Below are 23,788 nucleotides of genomic sequence, written 5' to 3'. Positions count from 1 at the left end.
CAAGACCTCTAAATAAGGAAGAGAAAGTGTAAACTATGTGGCGGTTCAGACATAATGGAAATATGTGGACATAGCATCTCATTCTCCCAAGCTCATATGCTCCCCGCTTCCTGACTCCTTTTCTCTCCTGGGCTCTGCCATAAAAGTGTGACATCAACATCCCCTTTGTTTAAACCGCAGCACATGCAAATCTGAGAACTCTGGCTTCCAAACCAAGATGTGAAGCCAAGTCTAAACTCAGGTTTCACATTCTGGTTTGGAAATCAGAGTTAAAACCGCAGGTCCAAGGTTTACATGAGTTTCAGAGCCATGGTTAAAATAAACTGGGGTTTTGACCAGTGTGAATCAAGGAAGTAAGGGGAATGAGGCATAAAGAACATGTGGGTCAAGAATAGTTAAAAGTCATGTTCATGTAGAAGGAAACTATGGTTTTCCACTCTATCTGAACGGGCCCAGTATGTCCTCTGGGTCCTTCAAAACTCCCTCCTCCTTCCTTATAGGAGTGATAAAGCATCTGTCTTAGGGCTTTTGACCTCTGTCAGAATTGTGGCAATATTGCAGCTTAGGAAAGGAGTTACTACTTGATGCTTCCACCCTTGCAATACAAGAATAAAGAGGTACTGAATTTGACAGAATTCTACATTTCACTGGTGGGTGTGTGTATTTCAGTTACCTCCCGTTTCTCCTGAAAGTCCTCTGTGTCACTAAAAAATAAGTCCCTGAACACTGTGCAATCTTCAGGGACATATTTTTGGGTGGCACAGAACACATTCTGGGGAAGGATGAAATTTGCCCCCACTCCTGAGCCAACAGTGGAGCTAACTGAATTGAACTTTTTAGAAGCATCAGTGCTTACTCTTTGCATTTGGTGCTTTATTATTTAGGATGCCAGCCAGGATTATTACCCCCATATTTCATATTTCAAATGGGGAATGAGGCTGAGTGATAGCCGCATTCCTAAGGCATCGTAGCAAATTCACAGCGGAGATTAAATTTGAATGGGTGGACTAGCAAGGTGGTACCACAGTGACAGCTTAAGATGCATTCTCATCTGCTCCGGTGGAGTAAAATTAACCCTTATTTGTTCAAAGTTGATATATTGTACTATTTTTGCATTGCACACTTAAACTTAATGGTTTGTGTAATCTTGTTGCCATGTAGAATCTGTTTGCCCAACAAGAATTCCTGTGGCATCTCGAGATGAAAAGGGATTTGATATCCTACTAGGCTTAGGTGTGAAGAAAAAGGTGAAAAAGAGAATTCAGATCCCATCTACTAATGCCAAAGCATATGAAGTAATTTCACGTGTTGATTTGTCAGAATTGACAAGGTACTTCTTTTTAAAGAGCTTTATCATTTTTGAATAAAACTTGATTCCTTGTGTATTATTTTGGAATTATCTGTCAAAGAATATATATTTTGTTTAAAACACTTTAAAATAATCTTTTTACAGGAATGTCTTTCCGGAAGGTCTGCCTCCATCATATGTGTTTGTTTCCACTCAGAGGTTTAAAGTCAGAAAAACCTGGGATTTGTGGAGGATTCTAAGCCTGGATGGAAGGCCACAAATAGCTGTCACTATAAATGGAGAAGACAGAACATTGTCATTTACTACCACAAGTATAGTAAATGATACTCAGGTTGCTACTTTTACTTCACCCCGTGTCAAGGTAAAGAATACTTCACTTATGGATTGAACTACCAATGACCAAACTGCATCTTTAAATGCATAGAGCAGGAGCTCTTAACCTGGGGTCCATGGGATAGGTCCAGATGGTCTGTGGAAAATGTTATATATTACATCATTTATAATAAAATATGGAACATCCTTTATTTTTCTTGATTTCTAATGATAACATTTTTATACAATTATAAATGAGGTGGGATTCCAATGGATAATACTTGAGCATCTGATGAGGGGAGGCAAAAGGGTTAAGAACCCTTGGCACAGAGTAACTGATTGGTGGATGGTTTCCCTTTACATTGGGTACTTGGGAATTGATATCTGGGTACAACTGTACAAATGTTTTAATGCATTTTGTCAAGGCTGGTGGATGTGCCATCTCAAAGCTGACATGTGTTTCTTTCATCTGTGTTGAAAGGATGTGTAAAATGATGCATACTGGGGCAAAGAAACCCAACTGCACATATACGCTGATGAGATCTGGGCTGTCAGCAACTGACCAAGGGAGAGAGATCTTGGGGTCGTGGTGGACAGCTCACTGAAAGTGTTGAATCAGTGTGTGGCAGCTGTGAAAAAGGCTAATTCCATGCTAGGAGTCATTAGGAAGGGGAATGAAAATGAAACTGCTAATATTGTAATGCCCTTATGCAAATCTATGGTGCGGCCACATCTGGAGTACTGCATACAGCTTTGCTCACCGTATTTTAAGAAGGATATTGTAACACTAGAAAAGGTGCAGAAGAGGACAACCAAGATGATCAGGGGCATGGAGCACCTTCTTTATGAGGCTAGGCTACAGCATCTGGGACTCTTTAGCTTGGAAAAGAGGTGACTAAGGGGAGACATGATCATGGTGTATAAAATTATGCTTTGAGTGGAGAGGGTGGACAGAGATAAATTTCTCTCTCACACATACACACAACACTAGAACCAGGGGTCATCCCATGAAATGGAAGGTTGGGAAATTTAGGACCGACAAGAAGATCACTCAGTGCATAATTAATCTATGGAATTCTTTGCCATGGGATGTGGTGATGGCCATCAGCTTGGATGGCTTTAAAGGGGGCTTAGACAAACTCATGGAGGATAGGTCTATCAATGGCTACTACTCTGGTGGCTGTGGGCCACCTCCAGCCTCAGAAGCAAGAGGCCTCTCAATCCCACTTGCAGGGGAGCAACAACAAGTGACAGGGGATGCACATACCTCTTGCTTGTGGGCTCTCCAGAGGCATCTGGTGGGCTACTATGTGAAGTAGTAGCCCATCTGGTGGGCTACTATGGTGGGCTACTATGTTGGACTAGATAGGACTTGGGCCTGATCAAGCAGGGCTGTTCTTGGGTTTTTATGTGGAGAGGCAAAGATCAGAAACATGCCCTGGCATTGGGTAGTTAGTCCCTACTCATATTGCATGATGGCTTTCTTTGTAGCATGGTGTAGATAAAATTGTAGTTCAGCCAGAATTATATGCTACTATCTGTGGCATTCCCACTTCTCCCATGGAAGGTCCTTATTTCTTTTGAGAACTTCTAATGTCTGTCTAAATTGTCTTTGTTGACACACACGTCTATGTGTTTGTCTAAGTCGCCTTTTTTATCTGGATATACCATATATAAATAATTGCTTCATAAAGGAGACAGAAATTAATGATATATTGAAATTATAAGTATTTTTCAGACAAACACAAGGTGGAAACATGAAACCTGACACAGATGTAGATGTAATCTATCTATAGTAGATTACAGTACCTCCAGTGACTGTTGCTGGTGTGTATCTTCTTGTTGTTGTTTTTAGAACATGAGCCCTTTGGGGACAGGGAGCCATCTTATTTATTTATTATTTCTGTGTGTAAACCTCCCTGAGCCATTTTTGGAAGGGTGGTATAGAAATCGAATTAATAACAACAACAACATAGATAGTAAAGAAAAGGAGTTTGAGATTTTTGTTAGTCTAACACAAATATTGGGCCATTCCGTTAAGTTGATATAATAGATAATGTACTAGTGGTTAAATTGTTAATGTCAACAAGCAAATCTTGAAACCAAGTTAATTAATATCCTTAAATGTAGGAGTATAAATGTGTGTATTTGTGTAATGTATTTTTTCCTAGACATTGTTTGATGATGGCTGGCATCAAATCCGCCTCCTAGTAACAGAAGCAGATGTAACATTGTATATAGATGATCAAGAAACCGAAGTGAAGCCATTGCATCCTGTTTTAGGGATCTATATTAGTGGATTGACGCAAATTGGGAAATATTCTGGGAAAGAGGAGACTGTCCAGGTATGTATGTTCAGGATATTAATTTGTAGGAAACCAACATGTCTACTAAACGTTAGATCTACAGCCTGATCTTCAGTAACAAGTCCATTGGAAGATACTTCCCAGTACATATGCTTTGGTTTTGCAACCTTATGTAATCATTTGTTAGAACTTGGGGTGGCTTTGTTATCGCTTATATGCATTATATTCTGATATTTATTTTATCTTTTATATATGACATGTGCTTGCATTTAAAAGGATAATCCACATAATGGTGCAGTGGGGAAACGACTTGACTAGCAAGCCAGAGGTTGCCGGTTTGAATCCCCACTGGTATGTTTCTCAGACTATGGGAAACACCTATATCAGGCAGCAGTGTAATAGGAAGATGCTGAAAGGCATCATCTCATACTGCGCGGGAGATGGCAATGGTAAGCCTGTATTCTCCTGTATTCTACCAAAGACAGCCACAGGGCTTTGTGGTCGCCAGGAGTCGACACCGACTCGATGGCACACTTTACTTTAGCTGACAGTAGTGAGCATGTTAGTCTCCCCCCCGCCCCCCCGGCTCATGAAGTGTTTTTCCAAGCCCTCCCAAAGCTCAGGAGTGGCTTTGGGGAGCACTGCAGTAAGTGAAGAGGCAGGCACATCTCTACATAATATAGTTCACTGTTTCTTCTGAGTTCATTTTTCTACTTTAAAATGCTACAGATAGACCAGGCTCTAAAGCCCTGTGTGTCATGTTCTACAAGGGGAACTTTCATCTCCACCATTCCAATGGAATTCTCCCAAAAGCCACCCTGAGAGCTTAGAGCAGCACTTCCTGAAGTGTGAGCGGCTGCCATTAGAAGGGAAAATATCCATATAGGCATATAGGAAGATATAGGGAAAATGTCCTCCATATAGGCATGGATGGACTTCTTGCAAATGGACTTCTCTGGATCCTGGCAATAGTCATTTTAATGGTGTTTCTGCCCTCACATAACTGTACAGTTGTCATGCCTGGAAGGAGAGAACATTGCCAGTGAAGATAAGGAGTCTCAGACTTTTCCTGCTCTTGACTTGGAAAGACTCACTATGTCAAAATTTGAGCACTTCTGCTCAAATGAGAAAATACATGTGTCTGGCTGAAATAATCAGAGGTCAACGTTTCTCTAGAAAGTGGGGATAATTTTCCATAACGTTTTTGAAGAACAGAATATCCAGTGAGAATTGCTAGTACAAAAGGAGTACAGGAGTTGCAAGCAGCTATTGTGCTCTTTCCATCATTGGCTTTGATGGCACTACAGAGAACACAGTGTATGGACTTTGGCACTCTTCTCTCCCTTATGTTCTGCAGTCTTAGTACTCCATGGAGTGCATACAGTGTTGGGTGCTTTGTTCTAGCCTGCCAGAATAAATGTGTAAACTGCAAATATGCGTCTGAACTACTTTTGAGGAACACGCTGCACTTGCCTTTTGCATTTGTGTTTTGTCACATAAAGATAAGCCTAATGTGCATTTTACAAAAGATTTCTCAGCAAATGTGGAAATGTGCATTGGTATGTAAAATGTTCCTTATTACCGCAGAGTTAATTCATGGAGGTTCGTTTTATTTTATGTTTTTAATTTTTAATACTGCTGTCAACTGCCATTAATGAAACAGTCTAATTAATTCAGTTCAGTCTAAATTGCACAATAATCAGCAGCTTTAAAACTGTATTACACTGGATGGTGGCTAAGGCCACTGCTGCACAGTGTACAGCAGTGAAACTCAACTTTGTAAGACCTGTATTGGGATGGAAAAGTCAGTAGTATAGGAAAAAGGGGGCAAGGGCTTCCCTGTGTAGTTCTGATACTGAGATCAGCTGAATGCTAGATTCTGAGGCTCTCCACACAAGCAGTGTGGAGAGCCTTCCTGGGGAGAGTGGGCTAAGCAGGAAGATGAGCAGGGAGCTGTCCTAGGGCGGCTGGGGCGGCATCCCATATGACTACTGGCTCTGTCACAGAGCTGGTGGGGGCGACCCAGCCCCCGGAAGGCCCAGGATGTCCTGTCAAGTGCGCAGGGCATTCTGGGGAGCCCTCCGAGGCCCGGAGCCTGCTTGTAGCTGCCCTGTTGGGGCTCTACTTGTGTGTCGCTGCGGAGCCGCACCACAGTGGCACACAATTAGTAAAATGGGGTTAGTGGAGCGCTTGCGCCACTAACCTCATTTAAGGGGGGGGGAACTTAAGCAAGCTAACTGCTGGGAGCCCCAATGGCCAGCATGTTTGTACCATTTATATCTTTATAGTGTAGAGGGAGCATTTCTCAGAAGTGCATGTGTTTGGGATGGGGCCATAGCTCAGTGGTAGAGCACGGACATTGCATGCAGAAGGTCCCAGGTTCAATCCATGCCATCTCCTGGTATTGCTGGGAAAGACCCTGGTCTGGAACCCTGGAGAGCTGCTGCCAGTCAGTGTAGATTATACTGAACTAGATAGACTGATGGTCTGATTCAGTAGAAGGCAGTGTCATACCAGGGTGCTTTCCAGATTGCATGCTACCACAGTGTCACAACGTATGCCTTAAGTGTGCTTCCACACTGCCTGTGCTGTCCCTGCGCTGTAAGCAAGATGCCATTTACATTTCCAATGCCTTCTTTCAAATGTTGTTGCTGCGTTGTAGCCCTGTAACATCGCAGACGCTTTGCAGAAAAATAGCTGTATTTCCCCACTGTCGCTTACAACAGATTTCAACTGCAGTTTGAATTCGGCGCACGAAACACTGCAGTTTACACCACTTTTTGCACTGTAAGGCTTGCTGTTTGGAAACCACCCTGTCTGGGAGTGACTTTGGGGAGTTGTTCTTGTACTACACAAATATACCAGTACACCAAAGCAAGAGAGCAATGTATAGCTCTGGTTCCTTTCATAAGGAAGTCAGAATAGTTCCTGTGGCATCTAGGCAGGGATGGAGGGGCAAAACTCCTTTCCTTTTTGCAGTTGGGATTTTAACCTTTTTTCCATGTTGCTCTTGTGCAAGTATACCAGAACACCTTTACATCTCAGCACCAGTACACCAGAGCACCTTTATAATGGAATGGTGTATCGTACACCAGAGTACCATGCAGTTGCTGTTGTGCAAGAGCACTGGGGAAATAAATATTTTTAAAGGACAGAACATGACATTGCGATGGGGGGGGGAGGTGGTTTCAGAGTACTTGGTGCAAAAGGCACCATGCACGTGCACGCGCGCGCGCGCGCACACACACACACACACACACACACACACACACACACACACACACTCCTGCCTTCTCTTCACCACCTGGGCACAGGTGAATGAGCTATTTGGAAACAGGAGGTGGGGTGCCCCATCCTCCTCTGCAACCTTATTGGCCAGTCATGGGTGGGATGAGCAAGGGGAAGCCTGCCAAGTGAATGAACCAAAGTAAGAAAAACCGTACTGGTGTATAGTAAAAGGCAGCAATGTGAACAACCCCAATTTAATCCAATGTATGCTTATTTACGCTCATCCACGCTGTATATACTTTTGTCCTAATTCATCCTAACTTCAACCAGTATAGGAGGATAATCTACATTTTATGAGTTGTGTGTGCACTAATATTCAGTAGTCAGTAGTCAAAACTTCAATGTTGTAACTTCAGGTCATAACAAAGAAAAAACGAACGAGTACATACCACAATCAACATACATAGCAAAAGGTCAAAACTTCAATGTTGTATCTTCAGGTCATAACAATGAAAAAATGAACAAGTACATACCACAATCAACATATATTGCAAAAATAATCATCCTAATGAAACAGAAATTATAGTTTAGGACAGTGCCTTCTACTGGTAAGCATTTTCCATGTTTTCATAGATACAAAATAGCAACCTGGTGGGCAACATAAGGGAATACATCTGCCAAAAGAAATATCAAACATTCCATAACGGAGCACCTAAAGTTGTTAATAAAGTTGTCCTAACGTCTTATCTATAATTGACTCGTACTAGGGGCAATAAAATACATAATGAATAATGTCCTCCACCTGACCAGATCCACAGGGGCAGAGTCTTTGTTCCACAGGTAATTTGTGAAATCTTCCATAGAGATAGGCTGAAGGAATAATTTGAAAGTGCATGGCAGTAAAGGCCTTCCTCAAAGATGGAGAATAGCAATTAGTCAAATATTGCAAAAAGATTTTGTTTTTTTATTATGTTGAAACCAGGAGGAAAAGCCAGAAAGTTGAACCATACCATCATCCCTGCCAGCATCTTGTACAAAAAGCCAATCTCTAATTTTTTCTCTCCTCCAAAGCCGTAACTCTGCAACTGGAGGCAAAGAATATAATCCTATCATATGAGATAACCACACAGACCATAAGTTCTTTTCCAAAGAATAATTATGGCCAGATTTAGCTAAGGGGTGATCTGAGAGGTTGTCTAACTTCTTAAAATAATTTATCAAAGCAAGTTGTAGTCTAACTAATAAAAAGGAGAGGCCTGCTTCCATTCTTAAGTAAGCAGCAGGGCTACCCTGGGGAGGCACAGAACCTTCCTTAAAAAGGAGTTTGAACAGTTTCCAGCTGAGTGATAATTTGTTCTTCCCACCCCCATACCTCAACCCCATATAGCATCTGGGGAATTACCTTTCCATGTAAGACCTTTGGAGCTGGGGCAATAAGCTGTCCACCTTTAGGAAAAAAAAAATTCAAATTAACCCTAACGGAACAACGTGCTGCTATCAAAGTGGCATCCAGATGGCTCTTCCAAGTAAGAGTTTTATTGAAATGGATTCCTAAATACTTAAAGGAAGAGCTTTGCCCAATTTGATGTGAATTGATTGACCATCTATGGCTGATTTTACTATTGCCAAAAGCTACCACCTTAGTTTTGTCATAGTTGATTTTCAACATTTCGTTCTCACAATAGTTAGCTAGGCTAGAGAGCATCCTACGAAGTCCCACCTGGGCATAGAAAATGAGGGCCATGTCATCCGCGTACATCAAAATTGAGATTTTACGTTCACTAAGCGATGGAGAAACTAGAAAGGAACAAGTTGTTCTAGTAAGAACTAATCAGCCTACTTTCCTTTCACTGTCTCTACATCTGGACTAAATTTGGTGCAGATTGAGGTCCACAAGTTAGATCTCTTGCACCTCAAATGTTCATGTGTCCACCATCTTGGATTGGGGTGGATGTCATTACAAACTACACCATTGAGGTGTCCTTATGTGTCATTCATTACAGCTGTTCCAAACTTGATTCAAATCATTTAGACAGTCCTCAAGTTAGTTCACTTGTGCCTCAAATGTTTATGCATCCGCCATCTTGGATTGGGGTGGGTGACATCATCACAAACTACACCATCGGGGCATCTTTATGTGTCCATTCAGCTGTAGCAAATTTGGTTCAAATCAGTTAGACTGTCCACAAGTTAGGGCACTTGCGCTTCAAAGGTTTATGTGTCCACCATCTTGAATTGAAGTGGATGACATCATCACAATCTTTGTTGTTGAGGTGTCCCTGTGTGTTCCTACAGTTGCAGCAAATTTGGTTCAAACTGGTTAAGCGGTTCACAAGTTAGCGCACTTGCACCTCAAAAATTTACACGTCCGCTATCTTGAATTGGCGTGGATGACTTCATCACAAGCTATGCCATTGAGGTGTCCGTTTGTGTCACTCATTGCAACTGTACCCAGTCTGGTTCAAATAGGTTAGGCAGTCCACCAATTAGCCTGCTTGCACCTCAGATGTTCATGTGGCCACCATCTTGAACTGGAGTGAATGACATCATCATACACCATGCCATTTGGGCATCCCTATGTGTCCCTACATCTGTAGCAAATTTGGTTCAAATCGGTTAGGTGGTTCACAAGTTAGCCCACTTGCGCCTCAAAGGTTTACGCATCCGCCATCTTGGATCTGGGTGGATGACATCATCACAAACTATGCCGTTGAGGTGTGCCTATGTGTCCCTACAACTGTACCCAATTTGGTTCATATTGCTCCAGGCGTTGCAAAGTTGATAGCGGGGGACACATACACAGAATGCCAGGTGATATCATAAGCCTACTGGAAAGTAGGCTAAAAATCCTTGAAGTCTTCATAGCTGGAACAATGTTGTTAATATAAAGATTAAATGAAAAAGGGGCTAAAAACCTTGTTTAACCCCACACGCTAATGCTATTGGTTCAGACAGGGACCCCTGACTACCCACCCGAATCCTAACTTTAGTATCAGTAAGCAACTCAGTCAGCAGTCTACGGAGGTGCTTATCAATATCTGTCCTTGTGATTTTACCCCACAACCTATCAATTGAATCAAAGGCTGCAGAAAGGTTAATAAAAGCAAAATATAATTGTCTACTGTGTCCAGTTGTATATTTATGTATTGATGCTTTTAGAACGGCACAGTGATCAATGGTACTATGATACTTTCTAAATCCAGCCTGCTCAGGATAAAATAATTTGATCGAGGCCTCCCAGTCTTTCAACTTGTTTAAAAGATGTCATGTATACAACTTGGAGGAAATATCTAACAAGCTGATTGGGCAATAATTCTGAGCTTCCTGACTATTTCCCTTCTTATAAATTGGAAAGATGATACTTTGTTTTCAGTTTTGTGGTGTAATGCATCTCCTATCAATTTCTGTAAAGAGACAGGCCAAAATTGGAGACCACCAATTGAACCTTTCAGGTGGCACCATATCCTCGCCAGGAGCTTTTCCAAGGGATAGAGAAGCAATAGGCTGATTGCACTCTGTCACTGTGACAGCTGGCCATACCAGTAAATCATTTACCTCTGAGAGTTAAAGTTTACGCGTCTTTAAGGTTTTTCCTCATAGGGTATACATGGAACTTTCAGCAGCCCCATAACTGCACTTGGGGGGTGCTGGGGTGGCCCAGAGCGAGTGGTAGTGTAGTGCACATAGCGTGCCAACTAGCAAATTAGAGTGGATTCATGGTGTTTCATTGAAAATCTCATTAGCTATCATAGAATCCACACTCAGAATACCTCTGAAACAACAGAACCCTGTACCCCATGGGTTAGAAACCCATGGGGGTGGTTGGCACCCTATGTGCACTACACTACCACTCGCTCTGGGCCACCCCAGCACCCCCCAAGTGCAGTTATGGGGCTGCTGAAAGCTCCATGTATACCCTATGAGGAAAAACCTTAAAGACGCGTAAACTTTAACAATTCCCCAAAAATCAGCCCTCTGCCCAAATCCTTTGAAAAAATTCAGGTAGCTTCCTTGACCCTACCTGGCACAACCACCAACCCCACACTGCTCTAGGCCACCCCTTTGCCCCCCGCATGAAGCTATACATTTGCTGACACCTCAATGCTTCTCTATGGGGAAAACCTTAAAGACGCGTAAACTTCAACAATTCCCCCAAAATCAACCCTCTGCCCAATCACTCTGAAATTGGGGTGGTAGCCTCCACCCATTAGGCACTACCACCCCACCCCACTCTTTTTGCCCAGATCCCACGCTATGCCCCCGATCTGCCCCAAAGACACTAAAACTTCAAAAATTCCCCAGAAATCTGCCCTTTGCCCAATTCCCCTGAAATTTGGGTGGTAGCCTCCATCCATTGGGCACTACCACCCACCCCACTATTTTGCCCCTGGGACCTGTTTTTCTTACCTGAATCTATTCGGATTCAGATTCGGATTTAATCCGAATCCGAACTGAATCAGGGGTGATTTGGGTAGCCCAGATTTGGGCACAGAACAGAATGGGGTGATTCGTTTCGGGTCCTGAACCGAATCACCGAAAACCCAAATTGCACACCCCTAGACCCAAGTCTCTGCAGGAATATGAGCACCGGGCAAAGAGTGGTGCTCATAAGAGCCACTTATGAGTCCCCAAAATTTCCAAAGCCCAAAATTTCCTTTCATTTTTCTACATAATGCTAAGGTCAAGCTCTCCCCATAAATCCTTAGCATGCTGAAATGTCTTAGATTTTAATAACTGTTTATGATTGGGCTTGTATTAAAGACTGAATTGATGAAACAGATTTCTCAGCCCTGGCTTTGATCTGCAGCGTTCTCAAAGTTTGTCTCATAGCTCTGAATTGGTTAAGTCCTTACACACAAACAGCATGGGTTCTCACTGAACAGCTTTTGTCTTCTTATTGTATCTACCCATGCTTACCATCGCTACTCTTCCATAGGGATACACACACAATTTTCTGGTGTACTTTTGTTGGGATATTGCACTATTGTAGTATACACCATCTGTACCTTCTGGACTTTTCAAAATCACACCAGACCTCAAAGAAGAATAGGCAGTTGTTATATCACAGCATGGCCAATGTGGCTGCTGCCTGTTTCAGCAGGCATAGCCAGATGGGAACTTCAAGCCTTGATTTCAGCTGTGTATAAGCAGGTTTCAGAAAAACAAAACAAACCAGGTGATTTGTAATGACTTTGGTAAAAAACGAACGATAACATGCTTTTAGGAGAAATCCATGTTTGGGTCAGAAAGAAACCAAAGTCATTGCATTCGAATAGTATTAGAGTAATGTGTTCAAAAAAAGAGGTTTCTGCTGGCATCCTGCTAGCAGCATTCTGTACCAACTGCAGTTTCCAAGCAGCTTTCACAGGTGCCCTCATGAGGACTTTCCCAACCTTTGGTCCCCAGATGTTGTTATACTACAACTCCCTTTGGCCATTGTGACTGTGGATAATAGGAGTTGTGGTTTGTCAACATCTGGAGATCTAAGGTTGATATACCCTACTCTATTATGTTAGGTCTGCTCTGGATTGACCACAACATGTGTGACAATCTGCCTTTTCCAGGAGGGGCTGAAGTTGATCCACAAGTCGACACTGTGTAGAAGCGTACCTCGCCACAGTCTCTGGCTTGACTCTGTGGAGCACAACTGGATCCAGAACCACTCTCAGACTATGTAAAGTAAAGTTGTGCCCTTGGGTTGGTGTCAATGGTGAACACAGAGCAGTGTGGTTTTCTTTGGTAGAATACAGGAGGGGGTTATTATTGCCTCCTTCCGCTCAGTGTGAGATGATGGCTTTTTATCCAAAATAGATTGAATGGTGATTCTTGAATTTTCTTTCCTACTGACCAACAGACCTCTCTTTCTGGATTAAGTCTCAGCTTGTTAGGCCAACCTTCAGCCCATCCAAGCCTCCAGACACCAGGTTTTCCACTGTCTCAATGGAGTGTGATTGAAAAGGAGAGACAGAATTGAGTGTTATCCATACATTGATAGCACTGTACTTCCAGTCTCTTAACAACCTATCATTAGGTTTGCAGAAGTCTGGGGCTACTTTATTGCTTGTTTGCCTGATTGTATCTCCTCTTCTCGCATCAGAGGATGCTCCCAAAGTTTCCAAGTTCTGGAATTGGTTTTTTAGGCACCACTAAGGCCCACAGCCACAATGGGTGTTGGACCTCAGAAGCCCCACCCCTGAAGCTTTCTGAACAGACTTTTGGAATCAAGCCAGTGGTGCCTGTGCTTATATGAAAGTTTGTTTAAATACAACAAAGGTCCAGATAATGATCTTCTGTTCTTGCTTATATGGTAGTATTTTAATTCATGCCATCAAAAATAATTATGTAATAATGTATTATCTTTCAATTACAGTTTGAGGTCCAAAAGTTAAGGATCTACTGTGACCCAGAGCAAAATAACAGAGAAACAGCCTGTGAGATACCTGGCTTTGTGAGTATGATGCAAATATTTTGTCAGGATTGCTGGATGTTTCTAAACAAAAATTAGACAGTGAGGAGAAGCTCTTTCCTATAAAGAGCTTCTTAAAAAAAATAAAATCTGCTTTAATTGTTTTAATTTAAACAATCTGTCAAGCATTTCTGGAAATGCAAAGCAACTGCCCCTTAGACAGCATGCTGACAAGTTCCACTGGGATGGATTTTTCTCCCAAACAGATGTCTGTTGCCCCTTAGTACTTACTGGAAGGTTTTACAGAACTCAGATTATGAAGATGTTGCAAATAGTTGCAGTGAAACATCTGGTTCCACACTTGATTTTGGCTGATCAAACAGTGCAGGATGTGTATGTGTATGTATGAATAATTTACTTTTAACACAATATTAACAGCCTTTCTAAATTCTGGAACTGTGTTTCTTTTCTTTACAGAATGGAGAGGTAGGCAAAAATCATGCCTGTTCATACTGACTTTAAGGTAGTTTTTACCATCTCCTTAAAAAAATAAATAAATTTAGCATCATTCCATCATGTGAGAATGACATGCTGTTGGGCTGACAAAATATTTAAGACTTTTAATTAATTTTTTTCTTGTGACAGATGCCTAGGGAATTACTAGCTTAATATATGCATCTCAACCATGAAAAGGAAATTGTTCTGTGATTTCATCAAAGTACTTCCAGTTGGATCTGCTGTTGTCAAGAAAAAATAAAAATAAAATAAATTGAAAGAAAGAAATCCCCATTTAAGGGGATTTCAGTGGTGAAGCAAATTAGAATCTAGGTGTTAAGTGTGACTCCATTTATGAGTACATATCTAAAAATAATTTTTACTTTTGGTAGTGCATGAATGGACCTAGTGATGTAGGATCTACGCCATCTCCTTGTATATGTCCTCCAGGAAAACAAGGCCCTTCAGGCCCAAAGGTGAGTAGAGGTTTTGTTTCATGTATGAATAAGTGCTTTGGTTGTGTTTGGTCATATATTAGGATTGGTACCACAAATGAAATGGCAAGGGTCTTGCTTGTTTTCTAAGTTTAAATTGTCCATGCAGAATCTAGCGGCCCTAATCCTGTGAGCTGAATGCAGGAGAAATCAGTGGAATGTCAGTATACAGGAGGCCCTTGATTATTGTGGGGGTTATGTTCTCCGCTACCACTGTGAATGCCAAAACCACGATAATTGAAACCTTGCACTTAAGAGAATGATGGGGTTAGATTCCTCAGTACATGAAAATGAGGAAGAACCAGCCAGCCAACCAACTAACCAACCCACCAACCAAACAAACAAACAAACCAGAAATAAGAATACAGCACTGTACCTTGGCCACTCCAGCTCCTCCAATAATTACTCCTCCAAACCCCCAAAATCCTCTAAATTCTGGCAAAAAATCCTCCGTATTTCAGGGGGAAATGTCCAACATGGCTTCACGCTGCCTTCAGAAGTGCCTCCAAACAGGAAATGCCACTGGAAGTGTGAAATGCATTCACAGGAACTGCAAATGGCTGAAATTCACCCCATGCTAATGGGCAATGGGTATATATGCCATATCCCAATGCAAATAGCCGAAACTACGAGTGGAGAAACCGTGATAATTGAGGGTCTCCTATTGTAAGTTGCCTAGTGGTAGCTTTTTTGGTGCAGGGATTTGCTAAGAGCCTGATTGCATATGCAAACCCCTCACTTGATGTTTGTTCCTATCCTTGCTTCTTTACTGTGCCTCACTTGCAATGCATTGTTGCACCCTTCCTGGGGAATAAAACCTATTACCAAGTTAGTTCCCTAATTATTGTTTTGGTGTTTGTCTAGGCTTGGCTTGTGAACAGTTTGTGTGAATGTATGCTTACTCGTCTATCTCTCCGCCCCATGCCCCAAGCCTCTGATGCAAGAGGTAGAAGAGGCAGCAATGAAGAATTGATGGATGAGCATGCATCTTTTACCTGTTCTCTGATGAAGCATAGGATGCTGCTAGTTTCCCCTTCAATTCCTTGGGATAAATGAAGGAGGCTGGGTGGCCGATCTGGCCACCCAGCAACATGGACGGTATCATCTGTGGGAGAGTATGTTTTTTGCAGCTTCCTCCCTTCACCTCGTCCAAGCCCATTCTCCAGTCATGAGAACAGGCTCTTGGTGAGGACAGGGGGCTAAAATGTTCATTTCTCAAAGACTTCCTTCATCTATGTCCATCATTCTTTCTTCCTCCTGCTCCTTCTGTTGCAGCACCCAAGAGGCTGCTTTATGCCCTTATTGTGCCTTGGATGCTCTTAAGCCCTCTGTAATTTCCTTCACTTTTAAAAAGATAATTCTAATTGTTTGTCTCATCTTAATTTTGTGCTCTTTCACTTTTGATTTTTATTCATCCTGAATCTGCTGCTGCTACTTAAGCTTTTCTGTGGGGCTGCAACCTGATTTATTTTACCATATGGGTCCCTCTGTCATACACCCTAGATTACTCTGTGTCATAGCAACGCAACTGGGCAAACTGAGGCTGAACATTGCACCTGTGATTCAGGATCTTAACTGCTATGAAAATATAAACTGGTATTCTTAGGATTCTGGATTAGATCCAAGGCCTAATTCTTTTGAAAACTCATGCAAATTCTTAGTTGACAGAAAGTTCAAATAAAATAAGGAGAAACACAGAGTAATTTTTGAATAACTGATGCTAGATTTTGTGGTTAATATTGGATGGAACATTTCCTTGATTAAATTAGGGTTCACTGACAGTGAAAGCTATTGGCATGCGTTCTAATGGAACATCCTCTCTCTCCTTTTTCCATTGACCTATGAAGTTGACTCTGATCTACTTAACATAGCACCACTTATGTTGGCTACATTGGTGGCATTTCTAAGGCACATAGACAGATTTGGGGCTTAGGGAGTTTCCCTAGGGAGGACCAAAGGTATGTAGGTTTGCTTTAACATTTTTATGAATGCACGCCATTAGGAAATCTTCATGGAACTGTGCTGTAACTTCTAGAACAAAAATTAGAATTTCCACCAGAACTTGTTGGTTGTGGAATCTGTGGTGAATTCCTGACTTGCACATTTGGTGAAATATCCTGCAAGTCCTGCAGGTTTTCTTACATCTTTCCCAGAGGGATACAATGAATAGCCATGATTTTTGTTTGGGGAAGTGAAAAACCTACTTAGATGTGTGTTTAGATCATGGCTCAAATTTGACAAGTGATTTCTGAATAGTTATCTGAGATGCTTGTGGAGGGGCAAGCAAAACATGTGATGATTTTTCCTACATTGCACAATTAGATCTGTGCATTGAATGGGGAAGACAGCAAATCTGGCTGACTTGCTGGAGCAACATAGCATGCCAGTCCTCCCTTTACATGGGTAATTGGATCAGAAATAGCCCATCGCCCTCAAAAGGCAGTGCTGTTAGCATTGCTTTGAAGTTGGTCAGAGTGAGGGCAATGCTTCCTGCCCTCATGCTAAGGGATTGCTGGATAAATCTGCCAGCTACCATAGGGAGTGCTGTCAATGCTGCTGGTGATAAGTTTTCCTGAAAATCGCCAAATTGACCCTGAACAAGAACAAATTCACTGTTTGCAAACTGTGTACCAGAACTGCAAAAGTCATTTTAACTTAGTTATAGCTCTTTCAGAGATTACCCAGAGGTAATCTCTGAGCTTACCTCAAAGGTTTAAGGATTTAACACACTGTTCAAAGTATACATTCCTCATGTGCTAATACATTGAAAGATAGTGCTTATCTTGTCTTGTTTCTTCTAACATGTATAGTCTTCTCCATAGGGAGATCCTGGACAACCTGGGAATCATGGCTATCCTGGAGAACCTGGTCCAGATGGTAAGCCTGTGAGTACTAAAAACTTAGTCATATATAGTAATCTTAATGCAAAACTGGCAATGAAAGTGTATCAGAACATTATTAAGGATGGCAACTATTCAGTATAAAGGTAGGGATCAAGAATAGATGACTGGTTGAATTCTTCAACAGTGAGGAATCGGGAATGTTCAATTATCTTGCATTGAAAAATGCAACACACGCACACACATGTGCGCACACAAGTTTCTTAAGGAATAATTTCCAATCTTAGTGCCACACTTGGTGAATTGCACATCCATCCATTCATCCATCCAGTATAGAAAAGGAAAACAAAGATACATAACATCTGTTCCAGACAGAGCTGGTGCTAGGGGTTCTGCCCCCCCACTGCAACCTCCTCCCTCATCAGTACTAATGGCAAGCTATACCCTCCCCTTTCCCCAAACTCCTTTATGAACTCTCAGTTTGTTCAGACGATGCTACTATTTTTTCTTCAAATCAAAAGCTGTAATAAGAAAATTGCAGTGAAGGGGTGAATGCATAGTCAGAATAAAAAAAACAATTACTGAGCAGTAAATAATTAGCATCATATGAACAGGCTGTCATAGTCCAAGGGTTAATGTGACCAAAGCAAACAAAATCCATTATTTATTTTATTTTATTTTATTTTATTTATTTTTTAAAAAGAGAGAGGTTATACAAAAGCTAACATTAAAATGAGAAAGCTTATCCAGTAAAGATGCCTTTAGTAGTAAGATGGAGAAGAGAACTGTTGAAGCTGGAAAGGACTTGTGTGCAGCAAAAGATGTGGACGAATGAGCACTTGCTGATATGGCAGATGACGGCTGAAGCAGATCACCATGTTGCTCTTTTCGTTAACAATGGCAGCAAGACTGAACTTCATTTTTAAACAAACAAGAGAAGGCCAAGCAATCTGGCTACATGACTAGTATTGAACTTTGACAGTTTATGGGGTGAGACCTTGGCACATGTTATAAAACAGTTCAAATATTTCAAACTCTATAAAGGAAACAATTTTTAAGTATAACCCAATTCTGATCATGCCAAACTCATATAGTGGGGATGGGTGGGAGGGGAGCTGACCCCTCCCTCCTCAAACGGCTCCTTCCCAGTTGCTTTTCTCCCATAGGAGGGTTACTTCTGGAGTCCATTGGCAGAAAGGCAACTGGGGCAAACCCATTTTGGAGCTAAAATGTGGGCATGAGAAGGGTTCAGCTCCCTCTGCCCCTGACTGATCGTGCTGTGTTTTAGATGCTCCCCCTGTATATGAATTTGGTGGCAACATAACACTTGCACACAAATATGCTGCCCTGCTGTTTAATTTAAAAATCTATTACGTATATATTTTATTCCTCTATCAATGTAGTCTCGGGTGGGGGGGGAGAATCTAAGGGGTGGGGCCATTTAGACAAAGTTCCAATTCTTATATATCTATATCTATATCTATATCTATATAGATATAGATATAGATATATATATATAGATAGATATAGATAGATATAGATAGATATAGATATAGATATAGATAGATTCATTCTGCTATTTTTAATAAGAAAGCTAGTAAATACAGCCTGCAAAACAGTATACATATATACAAAATGACACAGATAAACAGCAGATGGGGGAACAATGGATGTGTGTGAATAAGCAATATGAAAAAATATTGGGAAGAAAAAGGCTTGGGGTTGGGAACTCCGAACATAGGGAACACCTTGATCATTTTAGATGCCCTTTTCAGACTTCTAAGACATTTTTTTTCAACAAGGGCTTCACAATATCTTTCATATGGTGATGCCATGCATTTATATGATACCAGTATCATGCATTCTGTATTATTTTCAGCCTGTTTCCTAACAATACACTGAAGCTCTTCACACGATCTGTGTGAAGAGCTAGCAGCTAGCAGGGAAGGAGGGTTTTACTACTCTTCCCTGCAGACGATCAGAAGCGGTTCCCTGGATGGGCGGATCGCCCACCTAGACAAGTGGCGGCTCTCCTGCGAGCTGCCCATGCCTCGCTCTGCTGCTCTGGGGGTTGGGCTCCGGGAAGTGCTGCCATGTGGTGCCCCGTCCCCTGGAGCCCCAATAATGCACTGTGCAAGTGTGCAGTGCATTATTGAGAGCCCGCCTTCCCCCTGAGTGTGCCAGCCGCGGCTGACACAGGATCAAAAAACAAGGGTAAGGGAGTGCTTGCTCCCTTAGCCTCATTGAAGAGGGTGGCTGTTTAGGTGGGCTGGCCACCATGGAGCCACCAGGCTCATCCTCCCTAAGCCCAGATTTGCACGCTCATGAGAATATCCTCCCTGACTTTACATGTTCTTACATTTACATTTCAGATGTTCTTACATTTTCAGTGACGTTTTCATTATGCATTTTATAAAAATCATCTCACAGCGCTCTTTCATTCCTTACAAGCTATAATGAAGATAAGACAGGTGTGTGGGGTGGTGGTGGTAGTGGTTGTGTGGACATTTTTACCTCTCAAACCAGCACCAGCAGCTTTGTATGTCGAAGGCAGTCACTGAGTCACAGCACAGCAGCCCTATTTTTACTGCACACACACTCCTCGTCCTCTTTCTGCTCCCTAGCCTCCCCGACCTTCCCACCCATGAATCCTGTGCTGCCTGTTCAGCTGGCTCCTGCGCAAAGCATTGCACAGCCATGTGCTGCCTGCTATGGCCAGGCAGTGAGTGGGAGAGCAGGAGAAAAGGAATCAGAGGAGCAGCAGCAGGGCAGGCGCACACATGTGAGCCAAGGTGGCTGCCGTCGTGGATCAGGGGCCTGTCCAGGGAGAGGGAGGGAGCAAGCAAGCGAGAGTGAGCAGCAGCCAGCAGGGCATGTGTGAGCGGCGAGCTGAGGACAGGCGAGGCGATGATGGGGGAAAGTGGCGCAGTGGGGGCATGGGAGCAGCCCACGCCCTCCCAACATTGGCAACCCCCCTGCAATGCGGTCCTTGATTACCACATTGCTCTGGCCCTGGTTCCAGAAACTGAAATTAATTATGACAAATTTGTTTTGCTTTTACTTTTAAAGTGATTTCTGGTGACCTCAGACAAACGAACTGCTGCTACTATCTTGGATGTTACATTGTGTGGGACTTATTGTTGGGGTTTGTGATTATTTAGCCAAGCACCAAGGAAGCGACCACTGCAGTTACAGAGTGCAGAGTTTAGTTGTTACATCTATTTCAGTAACATGCATGGAAATCACTGTAGGGTCTAAACTAAATTGATTTATTGGTGAAGTACATTTGGGACAGAAAAAACCTATCCTCTCTATCAGCTACATAATGAATAGGTAGGGAGAGAGAGAGATGTTTCCATCTTTTCTCTAGGAGGAAAGGAAAAGGACTGACTCACTATAGGAAGTACCTGAGGAGTCAAAGCAGGGGTCATGGAGCAGAGGAAAGCAGGGAAACGTAAGGAGACCCTCACTCACTACCTCTACTCCCAATGCCCCTAGTGGTCATTAGGATAGTTGGTGCAAAAGGTTGGTGCACTGGAACTCCATCTCCAACACTTATTTAGAGAAAGAAAGAGAAAAGTAATCCTATAATGGAATTTGAAATGTGTGAGTAGCAGGGCTGTGAACCAAGGAAATTATTGGTTCTGATCTGATAATTATTGCATCATGTTGACAATGCACTAGAGTGGATGCATTGAATTGAGCCAATGTATTGGATTGGTTTGATGTGTCAATGGGAGTAGGGTGGCTTATTTGAAACCATGAAGCGTCCTCCCATCTTCTACATGGAAATCAGCTGCTGCAATGGCAGCACTTTAAAAACCAGCTTTTCCCTGTAGACTCATCCCACAATGCTTTTGGGTAAGGAAGTGACTTTATGATGTTGTGTCTTTTCTCCAGTGATTTACTGGGGGGAAAGTTATAGGGGTTGGCCTTCTTGCTCCTAGTAATGCACTGGGGAAAGGATGTAACATCATAACATTGCTTCCTTGCCCACAGAATTGTCTACAGAAAAAACTAGAATTGTCTACAGAAAAAAGGTGGCATTTTAAAGCACCACAGCTGTGGTTGCCCAGAAAGCAGATAGTTTCCATGTAGAAGATGGAAGAGATATTACTTTTTGGTTTCAGATACAAAAGTACTGTACCCCACCTCCCACAATACAATATTGTACTGTATGATATTGAACTGTATCTGTTTATTGGAGAAAAACTCCTCTTAAAGGCCCAAGAAAACCAAGAAGCATGAACTCTCTGTCTATTTCCCAGCAAATGTCATCTAGTCTGTGCGTGTGTGTTTGTATGTATGTTTACATGTAGCCTGCCAACTGAGCAATTATGACTTTAATAGCCCTTGTGGCAAGAAAACTCACACCCCTGGCCTAACCACAGCCAATTTCAAGGCTAAGGGTCTGGTACCTTCCATTAGCAAGGCATCTTTCACCCAGCTGATCCATTCTCCTATATGAACATGACTGGTGGGAGCCATAGGTATATCCAGAATGAATTCTGCCGTTACTGTGGTATCCTAGTTGGAACGGATGCAAGCCATTTTTATCAGCAAAATGTCTTACCAACTGGTCACAGCAGGCCACCAAGGTCCTCTATCACTCCCTGGGGCCTAGAAGATGAATTGTTCAATACTATTTGCAACTGCTCTGCTGGAGCAGAGCACTTTTCTGCCATCATGCAGATGCAATGACGCCGGCAGAAAAGTAAAATGTCATTGCTGCTGTCATCATGACAGAGTGGATTCCAAAGTGAGATCTAACCCATTTTTCGATTGGGTTTAACGTAAATTTTCTTCCACTAACTTCCTTGTCCTCATTCTTGCTGTTTATGGCCCCAAGCTCTCCAGAGAACCCGGGAGATGAATGGGCTGTTACAAATGCCCTGTTCAGACATTCTCTTCTAGAGTGTACAGATGTCTGCATTTTTGTACATGTTTTCATGTGAATGACTGCACCTGCATTCATTTAAAAAATGAACCTGTGTACAGGCTTCTCAAATGCATGGTACGGATAGGAAATGTACTGCTGCACCTGCGTTCAACATAATGTGTGAAGAGCAGTACATCTGTCGAGATCTGTGCCTTTGTACACTGCGTATTTGTTCGAAGGTTAAACTTCACATGTGAATAGGGCTATTTTGGAGAGGGTATCCAGGAGTAACCACGTTCGCTGCCTGGACTGTTTTCCCATTTCACAGGTCAGTCAGGGCTTGCAGAGGACTTTCAGCTGTAGCAACAGAAAGCTATTTCTGGAGCATGGAGATACTCTTCTAAGAGTAGCCCCATTTCCTAAGGGGAATATCTTACTATGCTCACACATGTAGCTTCCCATTCAAATATAAACCAAGACAGACCCTGCTTAGCAAAGGAGACAATTCATGCTGGCTGCCACAAGACCAGCACTCCTCTCTGTATAATGTAACTGTATAATCCCAAAGAGAAATAACTGGATCCCGTTCTGGCAAATGTATGGATGGAATATAATTAATATTGGAATACTCATGAGTAAATGAAGGTGTTTAGGAAGTAGGTTCAAATAAATCCAGTTAATTTAAATTAAGAGCAAATTGAAATGCTGAAGTGGAACACCAGAACCTTTTGGGAAGTTCAGATCTTTCTCCAAACCATTTAGCTCTTTTCAGAATTGGTTGAAATACATTCAAGGAATTTGATTTTAATTTGGCAGAGCCTTTGGAATGTTTCCACCAATTCAGTAAATGTAACTTCATGTTGAGCAGTATGGTCTCTATTATTGTTAATGCCACTTAAGGCACATTATTGTTGCCCAGGCTGTTTTCTGCCTGCAGTTCTTAATGCCTTAATTTAAAACATTTCAACTGCTATTTCTGGTAATAATCTTACGTTTTTGGTGGTGGTAGTACATTTGGTTTCTGTATCGGCTCTGTATGGAAAGTCTTAAATAAAAGCTTGCTGGAAAATGTGTAAATCCTGGGAATATTGCCAGTTTCACAGAAAGCTCCATGTTACATTTTATAAAATGTCCAAATTTCTTATTTTGGTTGCTTAGCTACATTTTGGGCATGTTCAGAGGTATAACAGATGGTTGAAATTATTGTGGTGGTTCCCTTTGGAGGCTGACACAGTACTAGTACGAACTGCAATAACACCAAATATACACTTATTTCCACATACTGAAGGTTACGTTGGAGAAGAGTCCAAGAACTTCAGTTAGAAATCTTGGGAAAATGTTCAAAGAAAGCTTAGCAAATGGAACCAGTAACCGAAGAAGAAGAAGGTCTTAAGTTCTTATTGGGGCTTACTTGAACAAATCAGCTAAATTATAAATCCATCTTTTTATGCACATACTGAAATATATAGTGGGGATGGGGAGCAGCTTCATAGATAATAAATTATTTATCCCTAATCAC

At 42.1% G+C, this 23,788-nt stretch overlaps 1 protein-coding gene across 1 annotated transcript in view; it reads left to right on the top strand.

Moving 5' to 3' along the window:
- Positions 1–23,788, top strand: part of COL21A1 (collagen type XXI alpha 1 chain) — a 191,530-nt gene that overhangs the window by 58,826 nt on the left and 108,916 nt on the right. The window contains exons 4-10 of the mRNA XM_053286444.1: positions 1,162–1,330; positions 1,454–1,670; positions 3,793–3,966; positions 13,526–13,603; positions 14,039–14,047; positions 14,449–14,532; positions 17,373–17,435. Of these exons, the coding sequence (XP_053142419.1) occupies positions 1,162–1,330; positions 1,454–1,670; positions 3,793–3,966; positions 13,526–13,603; positions 14,039–14,047; positions 14,449–14,532; positions 17,373–17,435 (794 nt within the window). The remainder of the gene's footprint in view (positions 1–1,161; positions 1,331–1,453; positions 1,671–3,792; positions 3,967–13,525; positions 13,604–14,038; positions 14,048–14,448; positions 14,533–17,372; positions 17,436–23,788) is intronic.

This window comes from Hemicordylus capensis, chromosome 1 (assembly GCF_027244095.1).
Source record: "Hemicordylus capensis ecotype Gifberg chromosome 1, rHemCap1.1.pri, whole genome shotgun sequence".
NCBI classification, from domain to species: Eukaryota; Metazoa; Chordata; class Lepidosauria; order Squamata; family Cordylidae; genus Hemicordylus; species Hemicordylus capensis.
This window is presented reverse-complemented; position numbering and strand designations above follow the sequence as displayed.